The sequence below is a fragment of the Hakea prostrata genome, chromosome 3, assembly GCF_041222555.1.
Source record: "Hakea prostrata isolate BN-2017 chromosome 3, UWA_Hpros_2, whole genome shotgun sequence".
In the NCBI taxonomy this organism is placed as follows: Eukaryota; Viridiplantae; Streptophyta; class Magnoliopsida; order Proteales; family Proteaceae; genus Hakea; species Hakea prostrata.
The window spans coordinates 9,062,654-9,086,080 of NC_142602.1; the positions used below are offsets into that span (position 1 = coordinate 9,062,654).

Below are 23,427 nucleotides of genomic sequence, written 5' to 3' on the forward strand. Positions count from 1 at the left end.
TTTTCTCTCTCTAGCTCCTAATATATTACTTTTGTTTTGATAACTTAGTTCTATTATTAATAGCAATAGGACACCCCACTGTTTTGGCTATTGAAAAAGTACTCCGCAATGCCAATACTCCAAAGGAAGATCTGAAATACGAATCCAAACTATTTAGTCGATTGTTGGGCTATGTTCACATTAAAATTCAGCCTCTAACGTTAAAACCATACCACTTGTGATGCAATCCAAGAAGGGTTACGTCTCTATACTTCAAACGTATCCTTCTCGTAACCAAATTGAAAAATAACAAAGCCTCTACCAATGGAGTGCAAACTCATCTGATCATCTAATTTTCAACTAAGAAAGCCTTTACCACAAGATATGGAGAGGAATTTAAGAAAGAGAAAAGAGACATAAATCACACCGTGTGGTATATTCACTTTTGTTTTCAAATTTACATATTCCCCTAAATGTGGTATAATCGGCTAATAACCGTGTAAGAAAAAATTAAGATACAGCAACAACCCTATATATTTTATTTCTCTTCAAAGTAAAAACCCACTCTAGATTCCCTTTAAGGGCATCTACCATTCCTTCCTGGACCTCCATAATAGAAATACCTTCCCCAAAGTTTGTTGATTTCACTTGGCATTTTAATATCATAGCAATTTGGTTTAGTCGCTTCGACGTGAACATTTGGATCAACCATGGAGTTAGCCTGGTTCACAACTTGGATGTTGCGGAAATAAGAAGCCCTCTTGAAATCTTCTCCAGGAAAGTGACCACTGCCCATCTGTGTCGTTGTGTGCAACCCCGAGGCGTGTTTGTTCAAGATCTCTCCCCCAAACACTGCTTTAGTTGCATAATCGCGCAGTCCATTAAACAAAATTGATGGCCAATACCCAACCATTTCTCTATCTCCGTATCGAAGCCACCAATTCCCTGTCCTCCGATCCTGTTTGAAACAAGGGAACGAAAATCCTTCTTCATGAAACATCCATGCATGGTTTGTATACATGAAAAAAGAAGCCAAAATGTTGTAACGTTGTTGAGAAATCTACAAATATACATTAAACTTGTTCTCACAATACTGTCAAATGAGTTGAAACGTACCAGAGGTACTTTCTTTAAGGTATTTAGACACCCCGAATTGTGCAACACGGGTTCTACAGTGTATTCACCCCAAGATCAGTCAGCCCAACCTTTAAGGTTGCACCCCAGAAAGGTTACTTAAGGTGTATTAGGTAATGTTCACCGCTAGACAGAACAACAACAGGGAGAGAGAGAAAGAAAGAGGAGGAGAAATTCAGTACTTAAAATGAACTCGGAAATGGCTTTATATAGAGCTCCAAAGGCTGTGGGTGAAGGGTAAGGTCACCTCTCTTTGTTGAGGGTACCTTTCAACTCAGCTCCCTTCAAGAAGGTACTTGTCTAGCTGACCTCCCTACTGGAGAGTGCCTCTCTAATGGCATCTCCACGTAATCACCCAGCAGCTGGCTTTCCAGAATAGGGCCTTTCGGTCCAAAGTCCCAAGTCATATACATTTATATATCTATATAATCATGGCAAGGTCACTATAGGGTTCAGGCAAATTAATAATAGATGGGCCCTTACTGTATATAAAACATATAATCAGATCCTCTCAACCTGGTGTGGGACTAAATAAAACCATGGATAAAAGACACAATTAAAATAAGTATTTATATTAAATAAGTTTTAAACATATTTACAACACAAAAGAAGTTTTAGTCGTTCACTATTAGCTTAATTTGAATGACGAACCACTTAAAATACCTTATGGACCATAAGAATGATCTCCGCCTGCCCACCATTATATTTGGATACCGGGGCGAGAGCACCCCCAACAACCACCCTTTTGCTGGTTTGCACAAAGCCTGAACACACTAGATTGTAGCATCCAGTTCGATATCCATCAGCCTGTTTATATATATATAAACCAAGATGGATTAGCACTAATCCTCTATCCTAGTGGAGAAAATTAAAGAACGTTAGTTTGAAGACTGTTTGATGAAACTAGTTAATTACTTACAGTCCAGAAAACAAAGAATCTGGGTCGGTTGTCTCTATACTGCGAAGGGTATACCTGGTTGAAAATAAATGAAGTAGATATATATGACAGCTTTAATTAATTACCTCGCTTAATTGATGATCAAAAATAAAAATACACTTGGAATGTCTTGAATTGAAAACAGAACAGAGAGGGTTGCATGGTAGATGAGAAAGATTGAATTGGAGTGAAAAACCGGACAAGAACTCAAGATTTTTTCTTTTTTTCATTTTTGAATTTTCAGTACATATATACCTGCCAACCAGCTTCAATGGTGTCAAGAGTTTGGGAGGAACCAGAAGTTAACCACAACTGTGACACGCTGAATTCGCCAGGGCTAGCTACGTGAGGTGACCAGATGTTAATGGCTACTTTCGCTCCAAAATGCTTACCGCCTTCGACGAACCCACTTGCATACTGTGGTTAATTCTTAATGAGTCAATTCAGTAATCCCATACAAATTAAACAAGTTGCAGAAAAACCAATGCCAGCCAGTTTGCTACTATCAAGAGAAAATCGTGGAAGTTTGAATAAAGAATGGAAAAAGAATTAAGTTATTTAAGGAAATTCTACATTTTCAAACCAGTTATGAAGCGAGAAATCTGAAAATCACGGGTTCTGGATGCCCACCACGTAGTATTCTATTCAATTCTAATCGCTCAAAACATGATTTGGCTCATTTTAAGAAAAATATAGAGAAATTCACGGGTGAGGACTGCCATGTCACTAAATGGTGAACAAAGAATAGTATGTGTCTTCCAAATTTTATAGGTCTAATAAGCTAACCTCATGGCCTTCGTGCAGGGTGTCTCGTCTAATGGGTCTTATCGGTTTTCTTCCAAATCTTTCGATGGAACCTAGCCCTCAACATATCTTCTTCTGTGGTTCTTCTTATTGGAATTGTTCCTTCTGGGCAAGACTCACTTGAATTCATCCATACCCGAAAGCCATCCGACACCGAATCCAGTTCTTCGTAACCCTTGGGCATCTCTGGTGGATCCTGCAACACGACGAGTAGTAGAAGCTCAAAGTTTTATTTCAAGCTAGCTAGAAAAAGGAATAGAAATTTCAAATTATTATTTAATAGTGGAATTCAAATACCAGTGGTTTCGTCCTTTCAGCCTTCGGATGATCAAAAGCTGGTTGTAGATGTGATGGAACACAATCTATGAGATCACCATCAGGACTCTGCAACATCAAACAACAAACCCAGTACTTCACCAAACAGAAAATTTGAACAAGAAAATAAAAATCAAGTATGGGAAAGCCAATAAAAGACAATGGAAATGCCTTAATTGTCTTGACAGAAGGCTTGTTGATCCTTCCGAGATGAGCTCTTATTCTATTTAGCTTTTGCAACTCTTTTGCGGATTTGAAGGTCTGGTTTGTTTGAAGCTGAGACTCATGGTCTTGTAATGCAATCGACGTCGACAATGCAGAAAAAGAAACAAGAAGAAAACCAACAAAAATGGGAATGATTGGAGACATGTTGCAATAGCTAGAAGAAGCCATGGGAGAAGAATCTTTGCATGGTGTTGCATGTTTTCTTAATAAATACCATGGATTCTTAACTCTTGTCCATAGAAGCACAACTCTCTCAAAATCCTTTTCCAGCAAAATAGCCATTCAAAGAAAACCAATTCGGTTCACACTAACTCCTCCGTCTTGCTATTTTTAACACCTAAATTAACAAGTCCACCACACCACGGCGGCACCGGGGGGACTTTTGCAACCTCCTCCAATCCCAACAGCCATGGTGTGTCGTTTGCTTGATTTTAACCAACAAGTTGCTTCGGTTTTCTAGAGCAGAAGCAACATATATTTTAACACTGAACATCGAAGAGAGAAGAGAGAGTTGTACAATCAAAGGGAATCCAGGACATTACATCCTTTCTCCGGCTTGTTATCATGCATGGTAAACCAATTTTCCTGCTACTTAATTCCAGCTTGAAGATTGGCGGGAAAGAGAATAACAATATATGGATCTTTGTCAATTAAGCCAACCATCGAGTTATTATGATCCACTTGTTACTTAAGGTTACTTGTCTATTTCTTGGTTTGTCAAGCGTTGACTTGCTTAATGTAGGTTAGGTAATTTTTTATTTTTTGATAGAAGTTTCTCAATGACTTCTAATGGATCTCCACCTAGCATGTCCCTCCGCTCATATAGCCAACACATTCATATAGATGTTAAAATGTGGAATCCAAATTATCTCTGCTTGATATGCACAAATATTATGAATGTGTGAGTGTGACAGTTATATTGTTATAGATGGAGGGACAAGCTATGAGTAGAGGACTGTGATTTGTGACTTCAATCCGCACTACTTTTGTATATCCATTCTTCGTTTCTCTTCTAATAAAATTGAGAAGCTTTACAAGCTCCGCACATAATTCCATTTCTATATACATCAAAAACTGATTTTTTTTTTTAAATAGAAAAAACTAATTGTTGTGTCTTTAGCTCCAATATATATGTTGTTACGGGTCATGGACTGGCTTGTCGAACAGCTAAAATATCCAACCCAGATAACTCATATGCCCGGCTTATCGGTCAGGACAATACAGGTTGTTGAAGGACCAACAAATGAAAAGATGCCCTTATCAGGGCAAAGAGGGAAACAAAATCGTATGGTATGGAAATTTTGAAACCAAGGACTCGACAGCCATGATGATTGAATGATCGCACAGGATACCGTTGAGAGCAAAGAAGGTAAGCTGACATAATATAAAGGAGAGACCATGCCCAGAGGTGAGGGATAGGATCACTTTAACTCATTCTCTTCTGAGCAAGCCTAGCTCGGAACTCTTGTCTGGTCACCTACTGACTTGACCATCGGAGGCGACTTCCCAGCATTCTAGCCAGCCCGCAGCTGATTTTTCTCTTGCAGATTATCTTTCAGTTGGTCAATCGATTACTCAGGACAATCTTCAGACACAACATATGTAAAACTGAATGACTAAGTAAATGCAATTCTCTAGCTATTTTCTAGATGCAATTCAGGGGGCAATTGTATGGTACTGAAGATTTTTCTTTCTTCCAATTAGTTTTCTTTGGTGGCCAAGTTTGTGCTATGCAAAATTTTTGGAGTACAAGTTTTCAGAGACCTAATGGGTACTGTTTTTATCTAAAAATCTATGCAAGGACTAGTACAATCTTTTTTCTATTAGAAAGCAAGAAATGAATTTTGAATTTATTGACTTCTTGATTATGACATGCTGCCTCTGCCATCCAAATCGTTTGCTGAACCGTTCAAAATCGACTTGAACCCTAGAAATCGAATACAAAATCAGTGCCAGGTTTGACCCTTCCGATTCAATTACCCAATCATGCCAATAAAAAACCGACGCCCTCTATGATTCTTCACTGTACAACCAGGCCTACTATGCCATTCTGTGCATTAAAAGTGACATCAGAGTTCATCATATGGGCTCTCCTGGGCGGGTGCCAAATCTGCTGGGCTTTTTGGGAGCTCAATTGTACGGGCCAGGCTACACTGATTTGTATGGGCCTTAGGTATTCGTCTGTCAATCTATAAAGCCTCGCGGCCCACTTCTTCTGGGGCCCAAGCCCAACTCCTCCTGATGAAAATTCCACAGATACCCTTGCAAAAGAAACCTAATTCAACGACGACCCGTACGTAATAAATTACGTAATAATATCTATACTGGTAAGAGTTGGCAAGCAATATCTGTTTTACTTCCGTTCTATCATTAATGATTGGATCTATCGAAGCCGAATGAATGCAACATTAAATCAAACATTGACTTTTTTTGGTATGCCTGTACAGTTGTACGTGGTTCCACTATTATAATTTTATTACTATTCCATGGAAAACGTTGGCTTGTGATTCTGAGCAAGAAGTTGTTATTACTTGTTAAGATATTTCAGTTTTGGTTTTTTTTTTTTTAAAGGTAATTCAAATTTATTCAATCAAAGAAGCACAAACATCCGAGTTACAAAGCTTAGATAACCAAGAAGTGGACCTTAGCCGGTGAACTCTATTCGGCACAGAGACAGCCATTCTAGCTAAAGAGTCAGCACAGCTGTTAGTCTCCCTTGGAGAAGAAACAAACATACAATCTCAGCTTTGTTTAAGTCATGCAGTAATAATCATTAACAGGCTCGAATTATATTATTTTACTGTTCTTAATGCGTCTCAATTATTTTTTTTTGGGTAGTTGCATTTCAAGTTAACCGTGGAAAAGAATAGACAACACAGAAAACAATCTCATTTTCAGTCCTTTTTGGTTCTAGGCCCTCCTCCTTCGATCATTTATGAAGGTTGTATAAAGATGGGTCCATCAAGGGGATCTAGGAAAGTTGAGTTTCAAGTTGGTCCTCACTTGCAGGTTTTTTTTTCACTCAAGGTGGGCCTTATCAATTGATTCTACCAACCCAAGCTTTTAATCATTGTCTGAAGCAGTGACCTTTATATATATGGGTTGTAAAATTCTTGGGAAAAAAATTTGAAAAAGGAGTTTAATCTTTAATGACCTTTTATGTTTCAGATGATTTGCAATGAAATCTTTTTTTCTTAGTGAAAAAATAAATTTTATTGAATCAGCTACGCAAACATTGATACTTGTTCTACAAATATGCTGAAGCCAAGAATTGACTAATGCTTTGGATGAGATCTATGAATGCATCAAATCATCACCTACAAGTACCCAAAAAAAAAAAATCATCACCTGATGTATTCTTAATTTCATTAATTAAGGTGATAATTAAGAGTGCTAATTTAGGAGTACGAAGAACCACCTAAACTAGTCATCAATTAATGCATTCTTATTGTATCTCAAGACCCTCACCCTCCATCGCCAATATTTGGGATATTGTTTGATATAGGAATCCTTAAGGAGCAGTTTGAATATTGTAATTTTGGATACATTTCTAGGGTGCTAAATGGCTCAGCCCATTCCCTAGCCGGGAAGACGCTCACTTGTTCTTATAGGACTGAGTGGCCACATTCCCCTCTTGGTTCCCAAGATGACTCTTCTGTACTTTCTGGGCCTCGGCCCCTTCTTCAATTATCAGTTTCATTACCAAAAAAATAAAAAATTAATGCATTCTTATATTTCTTATTAAGATGGTAGTTGAGGCTGGTAAGTTTACTTGGTGGTCCTCTTACTCCATTTTGTCCATTCTTTACAGCTAAAAAAGTCTTTATTACAAAACATGGAGAGGAATTGGAGAAGAGAAAAGAAAAATAAATCACACCATAGTATATTCACTATTTCCTTTTGTTTTCAAATTTACATAAACTGTTAGAAGAAAGAATAACTTTGAAGAAAAATAATTAAAAGAAATCAAATCTAAGAAACCCCCAGACCCATTAAGATCTAGCAACAAGGCTCAGAATCAACTCAACTCAAAGTTAAAGAAAGAAAAAATGAGGGGGAGGGAAATATGTTTTAATTCTCTTCATACCTACACTAATTTCCCTTTAGGGGCATCTGACATTCCTTCCAGGACCTCCATAATAGAAATAGTTACCCCAAACATTGTTGTGTCCCCCTCGAATATCGTAGCAATTTGGATGATCTGCTTGGAGCCGAAGGTTTGATAGAGGAATTAAGTTGTTATCCCAATCCACGACTTGGAGGTTTCGAAAATAAGAAGCTTTCTTGAAACCTTCTCCTGCAAAGTGACCGCTGCCCATCTGTGTCGATGAGTGAAACCCTGATGACCGACTGTTCACAATCTCTCCCCCAAATTGTACCATACTTGCATGATTCCTCAGGTGATTAAACAAGAAAGATGGCCAATACCCAACTAGTTGTCTTGGCCCAAATTGAAGCCACCAATGCCCATGCTTCGGATCCTAATCATAAACAATAAGAAATAATTAAATACTATCCAAAACAAGGGAAATGAAATCCTTGTTCATGAAACATTTTGAAAGAGGGAAAAGAAAAAGGAGATTTTCAGTGCTACACCCTAAGTTATGCAATTTATCAGCCAAACCTCCTATTATTAACACAGTTAATCTCTGTTAGTTTTTATTTATCCATTTCCAATATTACTCTTACAACCTAATTTTTAAAATACTATAGACCATATCTTCTAAATTTTATGAAGATTTATGATTGGGAGAGGAACAAGTTGCAGACTATAGAAAAAGACAAAGAAATAAGTCAAGGGTAAGATTTTTTGTTCACTGTTATTCTAGTTATTTTAATATAATTAATTTGCTTATATGAATACTTAATTGTGATTTCCTATCAGTAAAGAGTTTATTGATATATTTCACTGTATAGGGACTCTATTGATAAACTAAAATGACTCGGGGAGTAATAAAGAAACCAAAGGGTATTTTGGTCATTGAAAACCCACGCGGCCATGCGGCCACGCGGCCCACGCGTGCTGGCTGGGTTGACAACTTGATACTTTAGACATATGAAATAGACTTGGTCTTAGTTGTCGGTTTTCAAAAAAGTGCAATGCGACATTGACAGATTCCTTTTTGACGGCCAGGAATACAGTAGTGGAAATTTGAGATCGTTCGATCGAAGTCTACTGTCAGGGTACGACGCCAGGTTTTGCATCTTCTTCCTAACCTCTATCTATCATCATGATTCCCAAAACCACTTCCTAAGTTCCAACCAAAAATTGTATACAGGACTTGGTGCAGAGTGCAGTTCAGCATTAACTTAATTTGAATGAAGAACCACCATACCTTCCAGACCAAAATGCTGATGTCGAATTGTGCACCATTAAAAGCAGACCTGGGTGAGATTGCAGCACCAATAGCAATCCTATTGTTCGTTTGCACAAAGCCAGAACAGAGTAGATTGTAGCATCCAGTGGTTTGATATGCATCTGTCTGTTTATATACATATAAGCCAAGGTAGATTAGAAGTAATCCTCAATTCTAGCTAAGAAAAAAAGAACGTTTTAATTTGAAAAAATGTTTGATGAAACTAGTAACTTACAGTCCAGTAAGTAAAGAACCTGGGGTTGCTGTCTCCATACAGCTCAGGGCTTACCTGGTAGAAAATAAATGAAGATGTGACAGCTTTAATTATCTTTGCTTTATATGATTAAAAACACACTTCTAATGTCTTGAATTGAACAGAAAAGAGTGGTTGGTAGCACTGTAGTAACTGCATTTAAATGAGGAAGATTGAATTGGAGTAAAAACTCATCAAGACTTTAAAGATTTTTAATTTACCTGCCAACCAGCTTCAATGGTGTTCAGATCATTGTTGAATGAACCAGAGATAACCCACATTTGGGACAAGCTGAATTCGTACTGGTTAGCTACGTAAGGTGACCACACATTAATGCTTGCTTTGGCTCCAAAATACTGGTCGCCCACTACATACCCAACTGCATGCTGTAGTTGATTCTTAATGGGTAAATCCAATAATGCTATACAAAAGAAGTGGCCAAAAAAACCAAACCCAGTTTGCTAAGAGGAAACCATGAAAGTTTGATTAAGCTTGAACTGAAATGAAATTGATGTTTCATTAATGGAAAAAACAGAACCCATCTACCACAACTTGCTATTTCGTGGAAAATGGATAATTTGATTGAGATTTACTCTGTTTCCCGAGGGAATGGAAAGAGATAGGTAAGGAAATTCTGCAATTGTTAAACCGGTTATGAAGCAAGAAATCTGAAAATCACAGAACTCAAAATGAATTAATGAAATCCTTAAAAACGCGTTTTGGGAAGACTTTTCTTCTGTTATCTGTGCTTAATAAAAATTTGGGATCTCGGAGATAAATGAAGATTAGTATGTCTTCCAAAATTAATGAACTAACCTCGTGGCTACTGCTCGATGTGTCCCGTCTAATGGGTCTTCTGATCAGTTTCGTTCCGAATCTTCCAATAGAACTAGCCCTTAACATATCTTCTTCTTTGATTCTTCTTATGGGAATTGTTCCTTCTGGGCAAGACTCGCCTGAATTCATCCATACCTGAAAGCCATCCGGCACAGAGTCTAGTTCACTATAACCCTTCGGTATCTCTGGTGGATCCTGCAACAGGAAGAGTAGAAGCTCAGATTTTCCGTTTCAAAAGCAAGGAATAGGAATTTCAAATATTTTAAAAGTAGAATTCTAGTACCAGTGGTTTCTGTCCTTTCAGCTCCGGATGATCAAAAGCTGGTTGTAGATGTGATAGAACACAATCTATCAGATCACCATCAGGACTCTGCAACATCAAATAAGAAACCCACTTCACCAAAATGCGAAACTGAACAGAAAAAAAAAGTCTGGAAAAGCCAAACAGAGACAGTGGAAATGCCTGAATTGTCTTGACAGGAGGCTTGTTGATCCTTCTGAGATGAGCTCTTATTCTCTTCAGCTTCTGAAACTCTGCTCCAGCTTTCAAGGTCTGGTTTGTCTGAAGCTGAGGCTGATGATCTTGTAACCCAATTGACGTCGACATTACTACAGGACTAAGAGAAGAGGAAACAAGAAGAAAACCAACAAAAATGGGAATGATTGGAGAGATCTTGCACCAGCTATAAGCCATGGGAGAAGAATTTCTGGGTGTTGTTTCTTCTGCTAAGATCGTTTGATTTTGTATACATTGGCATTGTCTTCTTCTGTAATCAACAAATAAATACAATATTTTCCTAATTCTTGTCCACAGAAGCACATCTCTCACACAATCCATTCCAGCAAAATAAACATTCAAAGAAAAACCCAATTCGATACGCACCAACTCCCCCAGTCACTATTTTTAACACCTAAATTAACAAATCTTCACCCCCTTCACTCTATGAGCTTCAGATACCTTGGTTTTGTATCTCACAAGCACAAGACAGAACCTGCAGGCACGAGCTCATTTAAAAAACTCGCATTGGAGTTCTTTAAAGTTTTTCCCATGTGGGCATGGAGATATAAATACTGATTTATGATCAAAGCGTCCCCAAGTTTTTAACCAAAATTGCAGCAAATTAATTGCTCTCTCTCTCTCTCTCTCTCTCTATCTTTTACTTTCTTGGGGCTTTTGTGGATGTTTCCAGTCTCCGATACAAAGACTGAAGCTTTTGCTTTTGCTTCGGTTTTATAAGGTCAGAGACAGAGAGGGCTGTAGCTTATGTTATTCTTTGTTTGCCTTCGTTAGTAAGACACGGAAGAATTACCCTTAGAACTCGAATCTGGGTTTCCAAGGTTCTTTGCTTTGGCCTTTGGGTATCTTCTTTTTCTCTCACTTACCCAGAACGTTGTTCTTCGTGCCGGTTACTGTAGAGTTAAATTCTATCTTTATTAAGAAATATTCTTTTATTGATCATTTTTTAAAATCATAAAGAAAGTGAATAGTCTTTTAATTTGCCTAGTCTAAGGTAGAAAGGAATACTTAAATCTTAATAAATCATGTCATCTCTGCCAATTTTAACCTCAAAGGGTTATTCAGTTGGCAAAAGATTAACATTTTATGCTATGAGGTTAAGAATTTGATCAAGGGTAAAGCTCGTCTTTTATTTAAATTATATATAAAAATTAATCTTAACACAGTACTGACCTAGCCCCTAGGCAATTAATGTTGAGGTCATCATATCTATGCATTTCAATTTTATTTTATTTCCTCCAAATCAGGTGAGGTTGACATATGAAAGTAAATGCAAACATTTCCATTTCCAACTAAGTCCAATCCAGCTGCTAGTCTTCCCTCTGATATGACCCAATTGCCACAATTTTGAAAAAGTTTTACAAGTTTAGGCACATTTGAGATGAAAGTCCATCAAAATTTTATCTCATTTATTACAGTCGTTATGAAATCTTTAACTTTAATCAATTAGCCACCTGGCCGTGGGGTTTTAATTTCAGGGCTTTCTCCTTGTTTCTCTTTCCATAAAGAGTGATATAGAGAGTCCTGGCAATGAAATTTTTAACTTTAATCAATTAGCTTAAGTAGGTATCATCTTTAGGTTTAAAGGTCAGAGCTTTTTTTCTTGTTTCTCTTTGTAAATAGGGGTCCTGGCAATGATGCTAGCCACTTCCACAGAGAACCCTTTTGTATTTGTTTATCTTCTCTTCCAGAACCCACTCATCACCCATTCTGCTGCATATGGAAAAGGAACTAAAAGCATTCAGGAATATTGGCCCACCAGGAATCAATCTCAATTCCAAACAAGAGGCAAAGACATAAGATATCTCTTAGTGGAGCAGTGCCTTTACAAAGTTGGGTTTGAGAGAATAGATTCTAACCCCACTACCAAGGTAAAATAAAGGTTAAAATAGATTCAGCTCAGTGGTTCAGCACTATCTAAGCTATCTTTCCTAGAACTCAGTAAAACCACTTTAATGTTCATGAATATGGCTTAATAGTATGATTTGCAGAGGTATGGGATCAATTAAACTTAACCAGGCCAGTTGCTCTAATGGTTTATTAGCTACAGGAAGAAAGCTGTCATGCTTCCTTTTTGCGGAGACAACAGGACACAAGATTATACTAGGCAAAGATAAAGGTAAGTGTGAAAGGCAGATCATATCTGCTACAAGACCAAATGATTGATGTGGAAAACAAAATAAGCCCAGTTATCTGCAAGTGGGTTTATGTGTTTAGGCATATTTAAACGAGCAGATGCGCCTGGAATCTGAAGTAGAAAAAGTGTTGTCAAACACCCATCTAACCTGAAAATTTTTCCTTCAATTTGAGCTCTTTCTCTTCATCTATGGTGAAGAAAGAAAATTTTCATCCATTCCCTCAATCCCTTGATTGAAGTGAAAGAAAAGCATTTGGGATTTCTGAACAGTAATGGATGTAAGCTAAAGATAAGCAGATCTAACCCAGTACGAAATCTTGTCAAATGTGCAGCTACTAGTACAACATTTAATTATTTGATTGTAACACATACAAGTCCTTGTAGAAAAATGTGATTGTTTGATTGTAATTTTCGTTCTTTTCTGCTTTCTCATAGACTCTATTGTTCACAGGACCTGACCCTCTTCCAGGTCTTATTTTAGAAAAGTCCAGTGGCTCACGTTTTCAAGAGCAATTTGCAAACTTGCACTAGAAAAACATATTTTCCTTCAGTTCAGTGGTCCATAAATATTTAGAATTCTGCATGCATGATCACCTAAACCTTAGTGCTATTGCTTTTCAGGAGCGAAGATTCAGATGTTCATGCAGTATGGGCAAAGAGTGGAAGCATGTGATACCATATCTTTCTATGGTATTATATAAATTCTTACAATTATATCTTTGAAGATTTTGAAAAGCTGAAAGCCTAAGCCCCAGAAAGTTGCAGCTAGCTAGATTTACAAAGAAAAGGGCACTGAAAAGGGGGAAAGGCAAAGAAAGAGAGAACGAAAGCTGGCCATTTCTTGTTTGCATTGACTCCAAACCATATACAAATGACTTGACACATATGTTATGTCAATTCAATATTCAAAGGGTAAAGTGGATATATGAATCAAACTAATAAAGAACATCAAGACCTAACTTATTTGGCCCAATTCTTATATGATCCCATGTGATGGTCAAAATGGAGGCTTTGATTCAATGTAATATAACCAGAATATGTATTGGTGGAAGCAAAAAGTCTCCCTTATTGATAGAATGTTTTTGAATTTCTGTTGATGCTGATGCTTGAACTTGGATATCTGAAATCTCATGTCAAATGTATCTCCCTCTTGGGAATCAGCATTGGTAAGTTCAGCTGATGCATGTTTGCTACATGGACACAAGAACAGCTCTGAAGCTTAGGGAATGCAATATTTTATCTTTAGATTCTCTTTATACTTGGGGCATTGTTTATCACACCAATCCTTCTCTTTTTTTGATCCGTGGTGTCTGTAGTAGCTTAAGCGTACATAGAGTAATTCTTACGAGGAAGCTTCATACATGAGGGTTTATTTTTATTTTTATGCAAGATGAAGCCCCCCCCCCCCCCCCGGCTCCAAGGAGATTCAAACTCTTGATTTTACTTAAGAAGTATTGGTCTTTGCCAACTGAGATAATCCATTTTTGTTTGTGAGACAAGTCTAACTAGCTAGGATATATTGTCAAGCCGAGAAAAGGATTAACACCTTGACTTTGAAACCAAATATGTACATTACACCAGAAAAGGCTAAGCTTCATTTTTACAGAGAGGGATAACTCTTGACCCCTTTTATTTGTTTTCTTTCCCTCTGGCCGTTAGAAGGATAAGTATCACATAAGATAGAAGAAGGAATGTCCACTTTTGACAAAGCATAGAGTAGAAGTCCTGTCAAGTTGATTTACACTTCTGTACTCTTTTTTCTATATGTATTTACTAGAGGGGTTTATGAGTTCTTATAACCATTTCACAATATCTACTCACATTTGACATGGAACCATTGTTTAATTTCTTGTTAATTAAACTCCAATAATGTTCACCTTCATATGAAAATATAGGAAGGAATTAAGATATTTTTCAAAGGATTTTCTCCATTCTCGAAACATATTAGAGGTTTTCAGTTATTCCTTATCTTATTCTCAAAAGTTATTAAATATATCTAATGTATGAGATAAAAATCTAAGAAAAACACAAAAGATAGAATGAGTTTCCATATGGAGATGCACCTGCAAAATAATAAGACAGAGAATTTTCTTAACCACCTTTAAGAGTTTAGACCCACATGTATAAATCATCAAAAGAAGATATTAGAATCATGAGAAACACAAATGGAAAGAGCACCAAACAAGGAAATGGTCCACCAATTGACCATGGATCCCCTGAATGATTTCACATCTCTCTCCTTAAGGTGCATAGTATATAATATAAAAAAAAAAAGTAATAAAGAAGAAGAAAAAGAGGAAATCCTTGAACAGCTTAAAGCAAGGAATGCTTGATGTTAAACACTAGCCATGATTGTGTCTAAACAACTAAGGGAGAGAGTGGATTTACGAGGAAACATAAGCATATATAAGGGAAATGTCTTTGACTAGCTAGGGATTTGACTTCCACCCCTTCAAGTGGAATGACTTCTTTTTGTTGGTAGATAATGCTCAGGAGTCCTCCCATGGGCCACCATGGGCCCATGGGCCTACCCTCCTCCCCCACTAATGTAACTGATTACACTACAGTCATGTGGATCATAATGATGTTTACATTGGTCAAGTAAAGCAGGCATATGTGAGCCCCCATCATGATTCATGATCATGGTTGGTCATCTGTCCATCTCTCTCTTCGCCAAGAGTTTTATGTGCTTAATGGGGCGTAGTCTAGTGTATGAATGTTAAATTGGGCTAATCTAGTATGAAATAGGTTAAAAAAGCTTAAGTCAACTTATCCCATCACCTTCAGAACTTATAACATTTTGTATCAGGTATCTTGCCAAGAAAGAGCTGCTACCCTAAAAAATAAAAAACCGAAGGAGTAGAGTACATCCGTTTTGAGAGTGTGGGGCCCAATTTAGGGTGAAAACTCCTCAGTTGAACCAAGATTTGAATGTTGCACATTATATGTGCAAACACCTGCTGACAACAATTGAAATTTCGATCTTGACCATTGCCAGCACAGTTGTGCAGCAGTGAAGTTGAACTGCCTCAGTTGATGGACTGAAGTGGTGGGCTTTGGACACCTATTGATTAACTGTGGAGCCTGGAAACTGTCTCCACACCCACAACCCACCCACTTATCTACCAAACCACATGGTTTGGCTCGCAAGCTTTGCTTTTTTACGCATAAGGGTTTGTGAAGTTGCTAGCGCTTTTTGTTGCCATCAAATAAAGATTGGACCATTTGCTTGCGGACCCGAACCAGATTTTGTCTTAGACATACGTTATGTGTGGGCCCGCACAGATGGAATTCACCAGGGAAGAGAACCACATACGTTGTCGTATGAGGAACCAATGGGCCTAGCTAGGCTAGGGCACTAAGCATGTAAGCCACTGATCTTGGGCTTGAGCTTTTAGACACTTGAACCCAACCCATGAAATAGCAAACCCAAGGCCATGAAGACATCTATATTAGCCCATTCAATGTAAACTGGGTATGGGTTTATCAAAATCGTGACTTTGATCCACATGCCCTTTCTTGGGAATTGGGAGTGCTCTCACAAGCGATCCATGGGCTGGAAAAACCTAATGGATTATAAATCTTATCTTGGGCTGAAGAAAGAAAATCTGACGCCACGTTGTTCGGTTTTTTTTTTTTCCTTTTCGGTTTCCACGTGGTTTGGTTTGTGTGCCATAAGTTTATGAGGACCTAAATATAAATATAATATCTCCGAGGAATTCATGTGAGTGTGGAGAGAAACGTGCCTCTACACCCATCCCCACACTCACATGCAGGCATAGAGCTGAAACTGGCGTCAGGCTTTGTGTGGAATTTAGATTATATCCACTCAGTCTGCTTATACACCCATACATCTACACTTTACAAGTTAGATAGAAAGAATCTAGACTCCCTTATGTGAATGAGGAGATACGAATACGAGCAGATTGAGTATAGAGAATCTAAACGGTTCATATGAAGGGCTTAGTTTTTGAGGTGGCACATGTAAATGAAAATGTTTAATTTTTTGTTTTTTCTTTTTGGAAAGTGGTGACTGAACGGTTCTATAAATCCTACCATTAAATTTAGTGGAATTAAATCTGAGTCGTCCATCATATACGATTCAGATTTAAATCAATACATTTAATGGTATGATTTATTTACACAGCCGTTCAGCTATATTTATGTTTTTTTTATTATTTATTTTGATTCAATGGTCTCAATCGAACAAACCAACCACATAAATAATTTAGGATAAATAATCAACATATTTGAAACTATAACCAAACCATTTTTTTTCCTTTTTCAAGTAAATTACCATATCATCTAAGGTATATTGACTTCCATTAAACGGTCCGATTTGATTTTGAGTATTTGACAGCTCAAGGCTCAAGTGGAATGTAACAACTAACAACCTAACGACTGATAAGAAGAAGAGCGCGTCGGGTTAAGATCTCGCGCGTCTTCCCACCGCCCGTGTAGCGTTTGTTGATATCTCGTTAGGTGGTTCGTACCAGTTGCGTTTCGGGTTGTGGCTTTGATAACAAGTTTTCTCACGGTATTTAAAGCGCTTTACCTTCCCCGTTCAGTCTTTACTGAACCACCAGTCGATAGATCGAAATTCGCTGCTCAAGTTTATCTCAGTTGCTCTTTAAACAATGGCGGATTCGAGTTCATCCGCTGCTGATCATGGACAGCCTTCTTCTTCGACTGACCCGTACGTATACAACCATAACCTTCCACTTCTTCATCCGAAAGAGAAAAAAAAAGATGCGCAGACGTGTTTCTTTTTGTTCCGTAATCCATTGTTGTAGCGAAATTTGATGCTGCTCTCAGTTATTGATTGATTGCATCTAATCTAGATATTTAAGATTTTAGCTCTATATGTTTACCTTTTGCGATCATGAGGATTTCTTTTTGGTTATAGGGTTAGGGTTTTGACTTGGAATGCCCAGAATTATTTCTCTTATATACTCCCCCCACCCTCTTCATTTTCGGTCAACGATACTATGTCTTGAAATTTAGAATATGAAACCCTAAATCAGTTTTTGCGGCATCGTTTTTTGTTTTTCTCATTTGTAATGGCCGGCGGGTCAGATTTTGATGCTTTGTATGCTGGTAATTGCCTCGAGCAGTGGTCAAGCCCTTAGATCTTTCAATAGCAGTGTTCTATTTTGAATTTTTAGAGGATATGTTTACCATAAGGATGTGCGCACAAGGTTGAACTTGAGCTCAACTGCAAGGAATGTTTTGTATCATTTTTTCCTCATTGTGAACTACTTGAGCACCCTTTTTTTTTACCCGTCCTTTGCTAGTAACTTGTTGGAATACGAGAAAGCAAAAACTCATTGTCGAAGCTTTGATAGTATTTTGGCGTTTCAATTGATAAAGCGAGATGTACATAACAAATGTGGTCTGTGCGACTGCAAACTGCAGCTCGAAAACTGTTGAAGCTTGTTACTATTATTTGATGTTGTTATGGTATTTTAGGAGAATAGAACAGAACAATAAGCCGAGTATTCTCTCTGTATCATAACTTGTATTTCTGAAGAAAGTGTTGCCCACATGGTTGACTGAATTTCATTTTGGGAAATAGAGGTTTTTATCATCCGTTTGTAATTAAAAAAAAAAAAAAAAAAAAAAACCAAATTATTTGTGTTGTAAAGTGAAAGGGAAGAACATAATCTACCCTTGATGCTTTAATCGTTGCATTGCATCATGCTGTATCCATATATCTGTAATTCTTCAATCTATATTAATCATTATGTAAGAATGTAGCTCATCAAGTGTGATGGGCAAAGGTGCGAAAGATCTTCTCCTTTGGGAGAGTATTTTTCTTCCATATAGGTTTAGGTGGGAAACAGGTTGCTTGCATATTCAGCTTGAATTCTAAACAAATCTTATAGGGTTCAGCTAGAATGGTTGGTCGTATATGGTTTGGTTTCAGGTTCACTATTTTCACTTGAAGTCTAAATTTCTATCTACTCTAATGTTGCTTTGCAATTCTCTTTTTACTGCAAGAATAATTTTATTTCCCAACTTTAAACAGGAAAGGTAATAAAAGAGACTTTTCTACTGCAATATTGGAACGCAAAAAGTCTCCAAACCGCCTTGTTGTTGATGAAGCTATAAATGATGACAATTCTGTCATTTCCATGAATCCTACCACGATGGAAAAGCTCCAGTTTTTCCGAGGAGACACAGTTTTAATCAAGGTGATTTTACCTATTCCTGGTTTTGATATAAGATGTTGGGGTTTCTTCCATAAAAATCCTTGACATATGAATTCTGCAGGGGAAGAAGCGAAAGGACACAGTCTGCATAGTCCTTGGTGATGATCAATGCGAAGAACCAAAAATCAGAATGAATAAAGTGGTGCGTGCTAATCTTAGGGTACGCCTTGGGGATGTTGTCTCTGTCCATCAATGTCCTGATGTGAAGTATGGGAAACGTGTCCACATCCTTCCCATTGATGATACAATTGAGGGTGTGACAGGGAACCTATTTGATGTGTATCTGAAACGTGAGTGCTATCACAATGCTCTTCTTTATTTTGATTATTTCCTTTATCCCCTTGTTTTGTTTATATTTGTTTTTTTATGCAGGATCCAGTATACATGTCTGACTGACTCCCCCACCCCTGCTTTTTTTCCCTATCAACAGCATATTTCTTGGAATCATATCGACCTTTGAGGAAAGGTGATCTTTTTCTTGTAAGGGGTGGCATGCGAAGTGTTGAATTCAAGGTTATTGAGACGGATCCTGGTGAATATTGTGTCGTTGCACCGGATACAGAAATCTTCTGTGAGGGAGACCCTATCAAGCGCGAGGATGAGGAGCGATTAAATGAGGTCGGATATGATGACGTTGGTGGTGTTAGGAAGCAAATGGCTCAGATACGTGAGCTAGTAGAACTTCCTTTGAGACACCCCCAACTGTTCAAGTCCATTGGTGTAAAGCCTCCAAAAGGGATCTTGCTGTATGGGCCACCTGGTTCTGGGAAAACTCTAATTGCAAGGGCTGTTGCCAATGAGACCGGAGCATTCTTCTTCTTGATAAATGGACCTGAGATAATGTCAAAGTTGGCTGGTGAGAGTGAGAGCAATTTGAGGAAGGCTTTTGAAGAAGCTGAGAAGAATGCTCCTTCCATCATTTTCATTGATGAGATAGATTCTATTGCCCCAAAGAGAGAAAAGACACATGGTGAAGTGGAAAGACGTATAGTGTCTCAACTTCTTACTTTAATGGATGGTCTCAAATCTCGAGCACATGTGATTGTGATGGGAGCCACCAATAGACCCAACAGCATAGACCCTGCCCTTAGGAGATTTGGTAGATTTGATCGAGAAATTGATATTGGTGTGCCTGATGAGGTGGGGAGGCTGGAAGTTCTTCGTATACATACAAAGAACATGAAACTTGCCGAAGATGTGAGATCTTGACACTGATCTCTTGCCTTTATCTTGATGAATATCCTCTATTTGAAGAAAATAAACTTGTCCTTTCGAATCTGTTTTGCAGGTTGACCTGGAAAAAGTGTCAAAAAATACACACGGTTATGTTGGTGCAGATCTTGCTGCTCTTTGCACTGAGGCTGCTCTTCAGTGCATTAGGGAGAAAATGGATGTAATTGACTTGGAAGATGAGACAATTGATGCTGAAGTTTTAAATTCAATGGCTGTGACAAACGAACATTTCCAAACTGCTCTTGGATCTTCCAATCCATCTGCCTTGCGTGAAACTGTTAGTTTTTAACTGAAATTGTGTCCTCGAAATTAATGCTAGATTGTTGCCTTTTTTTAATTGTTGTATATAATCTGATCATATGGGAACCAATTTTGTTGGCAGGTTGTTGAAGTGCCCAATGTCTCTTGGGAAGATATTGGTGGGTTGGAAAATGTCAAAAGGGAGCTTCAGGAGGTGTGGCTTTTATTTCTCTTGAGCATACCCCTTTCCTCATACTGTTTTGGCAACAAATGCAATTTACTCACTCGCAGATTTTTTAGTATTCGGTGATTGTGTAAATTACAAGATTATGTGGGATAAATTTAAGTTTTCAACATGATTGAATTTTTGCACTGCTCTTAGAGTCTTGTTTGTTTGTTTATTTATTTCATTATTATTTTTTTCTTGCTTTTCTTGAGCAATGTTATGCTGTGGATAACCTCATCTCATGGTAATTTGTTACCATTGGCAGACTGTGCAATACCCAGTGGAGCATCCTGAGAAGTTTGAAAAGTTTGGCATGTCTCCATCTAAAGGTGTTCTCTTCTATGGTCCACCTGGGTGTGGTAAAACCCTGCTTGCTAAAGCAATTGCAAATGAATGTCAAGCAAATTTTATCAGCGTCAAAGGACCTGAATTGCTGACAATGTGGTTTGGAGAAAGTGAGGCAAATGTGCGGGAGATATTTGATAAGGCACGGGGTTCAGCTCCATGTGTACTGTTCTTTGATGAACTTGATTCTATTGCCACTCAGGTACCATCAATTAACATATTTAGTTTTTAAGCCCCTAACTGTATACGAAAGCACAATCACTGAACGGTTAAGATATTTTGATTTTCATTTTGTTTCCTTATTTGTTCAGCGTGGGAGTTCGGTAGGAGATGCTGGGGGTGCTGCAGACAGGGTTTTGAACCAACTCTTGACAGAGATGGATGGGATGAGTGCGAAGAAGACAGTTTTTATAATTGGAGCCACAAACAGGCCAGATATTATTGATCCTGCATTGCTCAGGCCTGGCCGTTTGGACCAGTTGATATATATACCACTACCAGATGAAGCCTCTCGTCTCCAAATCTTCAAATCATGTTTACGCAAATCACCTGTTGCTCGGGATGTTGACCTTACTGCTCTTGCACGGTATACTCATGGTTTCAGTGGTGCAGATATCACTGAGATCTGTCAGCGTGCTTGCAAGTATGCTATTAGGGAGAACATTGAGAAGGTAAGAAAAGTTTCCTCAGCCGTTTTTACTGTTGATATGGTGTCCCTCTGTACATCACAAGTCCCACCCATTTAATTTCATAAGAATTCATGCACACATCTCCAGTTCCAGCCTTATCTAGATTTTTTCATGCTGGATTTGGATTTGGGATATGGTAGGGATATATGTTGGATTTGGGATATGGTAGGGGTATGTCAAAGTTGGGTTTAAGTGACACTAGAGATTGATCTGGGTTGCACCCCAAGTCTTTACATGAAGCTGATTTTGACTGCTTTTGAGGTGGGGCTGGGTTCACGCCCCCCTCCCCCCGGTCAAATTCTTTAAAATGACTTCTAGGAACCTCTAGTGTTTATGATGGACCTTCATTGTTGTTGGTGTGGCCCTTACTTTCTCAAATGTAGAGATGAATTAGGTAAAGAACAGATGGAAGTTTGTATGTCCTGTCTTCTTAGGTCATATGACAAGATCTAGGGTTTAAAACATGACCTCAGGGTTTTCCATATGACGTGTTACAGTTTTGATGTACTCTTTTTTCCCTTGTGGAGTATAATTCTGTCTTACCCAGGCTGTGATTTTTTGCTATATGGGAACCAAATAGCTCCACAAGGATATTATCATGATCCACCGTTTGGTGTCAACTGCACAGTGAGTCTGTGATGCAGGGTATATCTTACCAGATGTGTGTGTGATCCCTGCTGTGTACGCAACATTATATTTTTGTGCGAGGCTGCATATTTTTCTAGCAAAACTTTGTTTCATTATTCAAATATTTATTCATTTGTTCTATGCCTTTTGTGCTGCAGGATATTGAGAGGGAGAGGAAGAGGAGTGAAAACCCAGAAGCAATGGAAGAAGATGATGTTGATGATGTGCCTGAGATTAAGGCAGCACATTTTGAGGAGTCCATGAAATTTGCTCGTAGGAGTGTTAGTGATGCTGATATTAGGAAGTATCAGCTATTTGCTCAGACTCTCCAGCAATCTCGAGGCTTTGGGTCGGAGTTTAGGTTCCCAGATCGCCCTGAGACTGCAGCAGGAACTGGGGCATCAGATCCATTCTCTTCTGCTGCTGCTGGTGGGGAAGATGATGACTTGTATGGTTAAGCCAATATACGTTACACTTACTGCTTTTATCATCTGAGATCAACACTTAAATTTCCTTTTTCTTTACCAAGAACCATTCCTATGTACCGTCTTTGGTATCCCAAAATCCTTTTTCTTTTATCCTCTCCTCAACCCATGGTGCAACTCTTTTATGCTTTAGTTTTTAGTTGTATTACAGTCCAACTCAGAAGTTCTCTCCCTGATTCTGAAATGAATGCACTAATCAAGTTTGGATGTGGACGCTTTTGTATGGAAGCATGTTTTGGTTGTCTGGATCTTAAGGATTGTGCGGTAGTAGGCCTTGTGTGTTTAGAAAGAGAAACTTTGTCAGCTCTGCAGTGCATGTTGCCACAAGCAAAACAACCAACCAATAAAATCTGATTTGAAGAGGCGCTTGATCGTTGTTTAATGAGTTCAAAGGAGCTTTCGGACTTAAGATGTACAATTGGTGATTGATGTGCCGTGCCAATTTGATTCGTTTCTAATCCAAGTCAGCAAATCTTGTGGAAGTAATTATGTTTCGAGTCGGGTCTATGGAAAAAATCAGAAAAGTAAAGATTAGCCTCATCGTTTTCGCTGATTTGTAAAACCCTTGTTGCTGGAAGTCGGATGGGTGGATTGGGTGAAGAAAGCCAAAAAGGAAGTGGGACTGTGGGAGGGATCCTTTTTCACGGTGGTAAGCTGTCCAAGGTTCTGAGTCTGGTTTCCCCAAAGGAGATGCAGCGGTAAAAGCATCTACTCTTTAATTGTGGCATATCGACAGTAAGATTAGACATCTTGGTTTTAAGAAACATATTGTCTTATATCGAGTATTGTATCGTTCTAACTTATGTATTTTAGTATAATTCAACTCCGTGTATAATTCTGTGCGTCTGATAGACTTATACGGAGAGACAGCAGTA

General features: G+C 38.2%; 2 protein-coding genes and 1 pseudogene across 2 annotated transcripts; 1 reads left to right on the top strand and 2 right to left on the bottom strand.

Annotated features, from left to right (window-relative positions):
- Window positions 1–556: 556 nt before the first annotated feature.
- On the bottom strand, window positions 557–3,562 carry LOC149020665 (protein neprosin-like; annotated as a pseudogene).
- A 3,484-nt stretch (window positions 3,563–7,046) lies between these two features.
- On the bottom strand, window positions 7,047–11,169 carry LOC149020666 (protein neprosin-like). The gene is made up of 7 exons (XM_089148880.1): window positions 10,305–11,169; window positions 10,125–10,211; window positions 9,821–10,036; window positions 9,226–9,390; window positions 8,987–9,040; window positions 8,731–8,877; window positions 7,047–7,875 (listed from the first exon to the last, which is right to left on the bottom strand). Exons 1-7 carry the CDS (start codon window positions 10,677–10,679, stop codon window positions 7,498–7,500), a joined length of 1,422 nt encoding a protein of 473 aa, XP_089005006.1. The 5' UTR covers window positions 10,680–11,169; the 3' UTR covers window positions 7,047–7,497.
- Window positions 11,170–17,048: 5,879 nt separating this feature from the next.
- Window positions 17,049–23,401, top strand: LOC149020667 (cell division cycle protein 48 homolog). The gene is made up of 9 exons (XM_089148879.1): window positions 17,049–17,191; window positions 18,524–18,689; window positions 18,769–18,997; window positions 19,138–19,904; window positions 19,996–20,217; window positions 20,323–20,394; window positions 20,672–20,953; window positions 21,063–21,422; window positions 22,226–23,401. The coding sequence occupies exons 1-9, from the start codon at window positions 17,133–17,135 to the stop codon at window positions 22,523–22,525; spliced, it is 2,457 nt and encodes an 818-aa protein (XP_089005005.1). The 5' UTR covers window positions 17,049–17,132; the 3' UTR covers window positions 22,526–23,401.
- Window positions 23,402–23,427: the final 26 nt, after the last annotated feature.